Raw genomic sequence first — 7653 nt, forward strand, 5'->3', positions numbered from 1 at the left:
GTTTGTGACGGAGGAAATGACAAGCTGCTGTGTTGGTCACTGTACTCTGTGGAGCAGAATGAGTAGCAGGGGTCTGAGTAGTCCCATGCTTGTCATGTTTCTCAGAAGATATCTGAAAAACTATTTATTTCTTTGCAAGTACTTTAAAAGAATCTGCTTGGACTGGGTGGCTAAAGCTTTTGAATTTAGCAGCCTGCTTGCAGAAAAGGGAGTGTGTGTTCCAGTGCATCAGCAAAAAACGGAGCATGGGGAGGTGCTTGCTTCTGTCCCTGGTCAGGGAGGCAGAGCGCCAGCAATCGCAGCATCTGCTAATCTTGCTCTGGAGGAGGAAACCTATTTCATGGCACTCAGGCTTCAGGATCTGCGATCTTTTCCTACAGAGAAGGGCTGAGATCACTTGCACTGTCTTTTTAGAGCAGTAAAGCAAAACAAATAATAACAACAAATAATAATAGCTCCGCGTGCACTTTCAAAGTTTATTCAGCATATGATGTTTTTATCTGTACTTAAGTCTGCTGTATTCAGACTTAACATACTTGATTTTTTTCATGTCTTAGTCTTTTTTGATACAATACGAAAATACTCCTTAGTTATAAAAAAAAAAAAAAAAAAAAAAAAAAAAGGAAGGCCCTTCTGTGCCTGCCCAAAGAACAGCAATAAACCTCCCCCAAAGCCATCAGAGGGGGGAAATTTTGAGCCCCAGCACATGGACAGATGCATTGGCACAGCCGGCTGCGTGAACATGGCCACAGTTGCAGCCTCCCTGGGCTGTCAACCATGCAGTCTTAGAGCTCTGAAAGCAGTGAGCCCCACTTCTGCCCCTCGGTGTCCTGCTTGGTGAAGACCTGGACCTGCAGAAAACATCCTCCCAGCTAAACTGAGCTCCCACTGCCACTCATGCTCACAGAGCCAAGCTGCTGGGCCCAGCACAACCTCTGGCCAGGTGCTATGGCCGGCCCAGGCACAAGGGAGAAGCAATCTCCCTTGTGCCCAGGCACACAGCAGCACAAGGGAGAAGCAATCCACAGAGCTGCGCCAGCTGCCAGCAGCCAGTTCTTGTGCTAACAGCTTGTCTTCAGTTTCTTGGCTATGTGTCATTTGTAGAATAAAATTCTGCCTTCAGCTGCCAGTCTCTGGATGAGGCTGAATTCAACATCAGCGTCGTGGACCCTCGTCCTGCGAAAGGCTCCGGACCAACGGTTTTCTTCCCAGTAGTGATGCCAGTTCCCTTTGCTGTCTGCTCCAAAGCCAAACACAGAGACCTGCGGGCAGGCCAGCAGAGCCATTGCTGCATGGGCACTCAATTAGCCCAAGAGCCTGCAGTGAGTGCCTGCCTGCCTCCCCCTCTAGCAGAGCCGTCACTGCAGAGTGGGAGAAGGCCTCTCTGGGCACGGAGCACCAGGGCCTGGGAGAAATGGATGAGGTGAGGGGGCACAGCCAAGCTGACCACGTCCCGGGCTCCACCAGCAAGAGTGTGGCCAGCAGCTGAGGGCCACAAATGTCCACCCACACGCCACACTGTGAGGCTGTGGGTTGAGTGCTGCATCCAGTTTGCACCTCCCTGCACCAGCATGGTGTTACAGGGGAGCTGAATCCAGACCCAAAAAAAAACCCACGAGGGGTAACAGACAACTTGCAGCAAAGGAAATTCTCCACAGCTGCAAGGAAAAGCCTTCTCCCTGTGAGAGCAGAGCACCTGTGGCTGCACTCACCTGTTGGCAGGCGTGCAAGGCAAACAGCAGCGCTGTGAAGCCAGTGGAGGGGTACCTGCCGTGGCCCTGCAGCCAGGTCTCATGGATGTACTTGAGGAATGCTGGGTTCAGGATCAGCACCTGAGCAAGGGCAGAGGAGCAATGAGATGCAAATGGACCAGCCAGGCCCTGCCACTAGCACAGACACGAGTCCTCCCTCTTGCCAGCTCTGCCCCCACCCCACTTGCTGCCTCCTTCCCAGAAAACACGCCCAGCCTCTGCCTGGTCATGAGGAGTTGGCTGTAAATCCTGCACTGCCTTGCAGAAACTTCTGGGGTCACCTCACAGCCAAAGGCGATGCCACCAACCCCTGGTGGCCACCAACCCCTCATCCCCCTTGTCCCAGAGTCCCAGCATCAGGTGCTTGAGCAGAGGGGATGCTCACTAGGTGCCTGCCCAGCCCTTACCTTGTCTCTGTCAGCTTTGATGAACTGTTTCACTCTCATGTAGGTGCTGCAAAAGCCAGAGGACAGCCATGAGTGTGAGACACCTGATCTGCACCAGGCCAATGGCACCCCCCCAACCCCTGAGCTGGCCCCGTGGTGTCCCTTGGCCTGCCCTTGGAAAGGGAAACATCAAGCCCACAGCCCCGCGGTGGGGACAGACACCATCCTGCTCACTGGGCTACAGGGATGCAGGATGCCCAAGACCCGTAGGGACCTCTCAGCACCTAATTCCCCACATTGCAGTGCAGAGGGGGCAGAGCACTTGACAAGGGACTCTGAGCCCTTCGCCTCCTACACCATGCTCCAGGCTCCTCAGCATGAGAGATGCTACCCCCAAGGCCCCAGGACAGCAGAGGTGACACACCGTGAGAGCTCTCCTGTGGAGAAGGCACTGGTCACCCACTTCAGGTCCAGAGGCTTAAAAGGGACTAGGACAAGGTGGACGCCAGGCCAGAGGTTCATCGCACTCTCTGGGTACATGAAGTGATGGGTTGTCCTCGTGCCAACATCCATTTCAAAGCCTGCTGTCTTGGCTCTGTTCATCCTGGGGGACAGCAGGAAGGCAAGGCCCATAAGGAAGGTGCATGCCGTGCTAGACCCGGGCTGCTGGGCAGGGATGTAGTTTGACCCTGGCCAGCAGCAAGGAGGGGATGTGAACCCTCATATCACCCACCTCAGCACCCAGTCGTGAGCATCAATCCGTGGGCCGTGGCGGGACCCCTTCAGCCTCCCTGAGTTGCCCACCACAGCGCAGCGCCTGCATTGGGATGGGTCCCACATGCTTCCCTTCAGGGCCGGAAGGACGGCGAAAAGCTCCTGGATTATGGTCTGGAGCTGGCTGCTGTCAGGGGGGCCCTGCAGGGTCTGGGGGAACACAGGCAGGGACAGATAGCATCAGCCCCCCCAGCCTGGAGCCCTCCCTCCTCCCTGAGTGCCATGGAGAAGGATGAGGGGAATGGAGAGGGGGATTGGGGGGGGGGGGGGGGGGGGGGAAGGGGGGGCAATGGGCATGGAAGAATCCTCTGAATGCATATTTGGGGAGCCCAGGAAAGTCCTCAAGCACCCATCCATGCGCCCACTCACCAGCCACCACTGAACCACATCCAGGGAGAGCTCGTGGGCTGCGCCTGTCAGCAGGGGCCTCACGGCTGCGTTGTAGTGAGCGTTGAACCAGGCAGAGGTGTTGGTGCTGGGGGAGCAGCGGGCAGTGGGCTGGGGTGGGTGACGGGCAGCGGAGAGAGAGGGAGTGAACAGAAGGTGGCCAAGGCCAGAAATGGAGGCTTGGAAAGACTGCCACAGCACGAGCAGCAGGCACAGGGCCAACACCACCTGCGTGCGCTTCCGGCACTGCATCCCTCATGCCACCTGCAGCGAGATTGACACCAGGATTGGTGGCAGTGGCACTGCTGGCAGGAGCAGGACTCTGCCCAGACTCCTGGGACACACTGGGGTCCCACCCTGCGACCACTTCGCCACTCACCTTCCCACTATAGACCTGAAATTCGGGTCTCCTTTCCAAACCGTTCAATGGCCTTATTGCTGTGCTCTGCTCCTGACACTGTCACAGTTACGCAGGTCAGGTCAGGGCCAGCTGGCAACACATGCTGTGCCAGGCGCCACGCTCTGCCTGCTGCACTTTTAGCATCTGTGAATGATGCTACAGATGAGTGGTGGCAAAGCTTCTTCATCTCAGCCCTGAGCCTGCCTCTGGCTCCCTGCAGAGCGGAGGCTGTGCACCAGTAAAGTGGCTCCCGCACCTCCCACACCACCTCCCCATGCGGGCAGAGAGCCCGGCAGCCTCCCCGCAGGAAGCCTCCCTGCCACCACTCGCGGAGTGGAGCATGCAGGTGCTGCATGGATGGCCAGGCACTTGCTCCCTGGTAGCCTGGTGACTCTGAGGCTTCAGGAGCACCAAATCTCCACCGGCAGGGAGGACCAAGAAGTTGTTACCTGGTGCGTGTGTGTGTGTCTGTGCGGACCTTTCTTCAATAGCCTTAGCTGTGAGTGACGTTCCTGTCCTCCATCTAAAAGGACTTGCATAAAGCTAGTCAGAAGAAAAAGGTTTGTTGTCTTTTTTCTTCCCCACAGCATGCCCAGCACCTCGGTACCTGACTCCATGGGCCAAGGCAGCCACATGAGTGCACAAGCAGGACAGCGGGACAGCCTCTGTCATGGTGTCAGGAGCAGCAGGTTGGGGGGTTCACCACTGCACTGGGAGAGCTGAAGGACGGGGACCCACTCCTACCCCTCATGGGGAGGGGGGGCTTCAGTGCTCCCCACAGCCCCTTCCTTGCACACAAATCCAGGCCAGAGACAGGACCACGGTGAGCACTGGGTTCATGTCTCCACAATCACCATTTCCTACAGCACAGACATACCTGCTCTCCGTGGTGTCCAGCCAGCTGCCCAAAAATGGACCTCCGCAACGTGCCCCCGACGGCAAAACCGCTCCTCCTAGGAGTCTGAGCCAAAAGCAGAGGTGGGATATTTGGCTGGTCCCGGGCAATCTCTCCCTGCCGGTCCTTCCACGGGCAAGCTAAATGTTACTTCTCAAGGGGAAGTGCGCACAAGCCAACAGGAGCATGCCGGAAGCGCAGCCACGGCTGTGCAGGAAGCGTAGCTTCAAAGCAGGCCACGAAATGCCAGCTCTGCGCCCCAAAGACTTCCCAGTGCTGAGCCTGCGATGTCAGCTTGTGCCCCCCCACCAGCAGCTGTGCTGGAGGCAGAGAACATCCCTCCGACACACCTGCCAGGCCTGCAGTCACCCGGGGAAGGAGGGAAGCTGGTTCAGGAGCTTGCAGTCTTGGGTTTATTAACCCGCAGCCCCCGAGGGAGGATGCTCTGGCTGAGGGCCACACAGTCGGTGCCAGCAGCTCCATTAAGCCCAGAGCAAGGGGAATCAGGCAGCACAGTTCATGAAGCTTTTTGCAGTCACCCATTGCAGGCAAGAGGCTCAGGGCAGGGCGCTGTGGGGTGGGGGGCAGGGACAAGCAGTCTCACACAGCCCCTGCTCTGCTGACGGGACCTCTGCAGCAGGGCCACCCACACCCCTGTGGCAGCTGAAATGCCCCCAGCCCCACACCCAGACGTGCACTGCAGCCCAGGTAGTGGGGCACACCAGCAGCCCACAGACCCGTCCCTGGCCTCGCTCAGTCCCAAGGGACGCTGCTCCCCACACCCGCAGATGGGAAAGGGGCTCCCAGGGTGCTGCGATCCCCCTGTCGCCTGGCCCTCTCATTCTGGAGGAGGTGCCTCTGAGCGCGGTTGGGCAGAGGCGACACCACCACACTCAGCAGCGCTCAGCGCTATTTGTGATGGCTGCCGCAGGAAGGGGAAGTGAGGGAGCCCGGAGCCTCACCGCAAATGGTGGAGTCAGCTGCGGGCTGTGTATTCAGCGTAAAATCAGGCAATTCAGCATAAAATCACACCTCTGGAGGCGGGAGAAAATGCCTGGCGTGGACTTGCTGTCCTGCACCCTGCAGGTTACTCTGGGATGGTTCATCCTCTGCTGAAAACACAGAGGTCTCGACAGCCTTGTGCACCCGGTGCCTCATCAGCTGGTTTCTTTAGGTCACCTGGACAGGATTTTGGCTCAGGAAGGAGTAAGGAAGTCTGTAAAATGTGCCTTGGCAACTGGAAAAAGATATAGCCCATGGAGAAAAGCCGTGCAATCTAAACTGTTTCCGATTTCATTCAAGGGGAGGTCAGCCCTGCTTTGCTCTGCTGCCCATAAGGGGGTTTGATGCCTGGGGGGGACTGGCAAAGGGGAAAGAGATAGAAACCTAAACCAGAACAGCCCTGCACAACACAAACTCCTGAAGCACTAGTATTTATTGGCAGCAGACTCACAGGCCCTCTCCATCACTCCTGCAGCCTGAAGCCTTGCACTGAGTGGACACAGAGCAGGTTTTCCAGAGCATCAACAGTGAAACCTTGACACAGTGAAAACTCAGTTATCAAAGTTATTAAGCAGGTATTCTTTATTACAGCACCATACAGGTAGTGTGCTTATATTAGTGGGCTATATACATATTCATTTTATTTCCTGTAAGTCTCTTGCATATTCATCAGATCACCGAAGAATCATTAAAATAGGTTCCCACCCCTCTTCACGTGTGTACTGAAGTCCTTGGGTGGTCATCTGGTGTACTCTGGTGGTCTTTTGTTGAAGGTCAGAAGTCTTCCTTGCTGCTAAACTTCTGACCTTTTCTTTCTTTGACAGACTTCAGCAGTCAAGGCAGGTCTTGCTGGTCCCATTATTTATGCATACAGTCCTTATCTTTGGGGTTGTTAACATACCATCGTGCTAGCTAAGACCTACAGAAACAACATCCTTTATCTTGTTCTCTTCTGTCTCAACCCAGCGCAAGCAGTGAGGACAGCACAAGTGCTCAGTGCTGCTGGCTCCACTGAGCTCATTTGAATTTTTAAGGCTCCTGCCATGCCCCATCCTCAGCCAAAGCCACTATCCAGGGTTTGCTCAGCAGCACAGCTCTGCTCACAGCCCAATAGCTCTGCAGGGCAGCAGCATGGCTCTACAGCACCACTGTTTCCATTAGAGCAGTCAGCACATGGGACAGGCAGTGTGCTTGGTGTCACGTTAAGGGACATAGCTGATTAACTGTTATGGGTCCGGTCAGAGTCAGGGTATTGAACTATCATGGTCACAGATTCACCAATAACGTAGCATGCCCTCACTCCAGTCATGTTCAATGAGAACTATCATTGCTAGGAACAATGCAATTAATTGCAATTTATTACAGCAACAGGTACACAGGTTCTTTGGGTTGCCAGCAATAAATTCACTGTCTGCAAAAGCAAGCTAGCATGCATGAAATACACAGGTACACAGCCTGGCTATTAACGTGTTAAAAGGCACAAAGGCTCTATAGGGATTTATATGTTTCTGCAGAGACACCTGGTATAACCAAGTGTTCAAATCTTACCCCATCGTGTCCCAGTGGGGGGGGGGGGGGGACGAGAGGCTTAGCCCATCAACTGATCCCAGAAGTCAGAAGGTATCCTTCGTGATGGTGTCTTCCCTAACATCCCCTTTCTCTTAAGCCAATTTATATTATTTTCTATCTTTTAGGTGGAGTTTGTGTGACTCTAGTTAATCATATCTTGGTTATGATTGGTAAAAAATTTTCTCACTTTCATTTGAAGGTATAGACTCTGAGAAACTCAGAGCGTGTGCTCAGTGAGGGGTGGTTGCACCTTGGAGGCATGTAGCTTTTGGGATGGAGGTGTGTTTTGGTATTATAATGATATTATAATGAGCAAAAGTGCACTAGGGTACAGCATTTTGTCAAAAATATGACAGGTCGTTGGCTCAGGGTAACGAATGTGCAGCTTACCGGTCTCGGTGTGCACAAGAGCAGTCGGGTCCCCACCTGGTCACAGAGCCCAGCCGCGATGTTTCCACTCTACGCTCCGTATTGTTCCTTACAGTCAGC

The 7653-nt window shown here is 54.8% G+C and overlaps 1 protein-coding gene across 1 annotated transcript; it reads right to left on the reverse strand.

Annotated features, from left to right (window-relative positions):
* Window positions 1–1010: 1010 nt before the first annotated feature.
* Window positions 1011–4769, reverse strand: LOC116495709 (CMP-N-acetylneuraminate-beta-galactosamide-alpha-2,3-sialyltransferase 2-like). The gene is made up of 7 exons (XM_032198379.1): window positions 4576–4769; window positions 3281–3562; window positions 2871–3061; window positions 2562–2741; window positions 2159–2204; window positions 1713–1832; window positions 1011–1262 (listed from the first exon to the last, which is right to left on the reverse strand). The coding sequence occupies exons 2-7, from the start codon at window positions 3548–3550 to the stop codon at window positions 1095–1097; spliced, it is 975 nt and encodes a 324-aa protein (XP_032054270.1). The 5' UTR covers window positions 3551–3562; window positions 4576–4769; the 3' UTR covers window positions 1011–1094.
* Window positions 4770–7653: the final 2884 nt, after the last annotated feature.

This window comes from Aythya fuligula, chromosome 16 (assembly GCF_009819795.1).
Source record: "Aythya fuligula isolate bAytFul2 chromosome 16, bAytFul2.pri, whole genome shotgun sequence".
NCBI lineage: Eukaryota > Metazoa > Chordata > Aves > Anseriformes > Anatidae > Aythya > Aythya fuligula.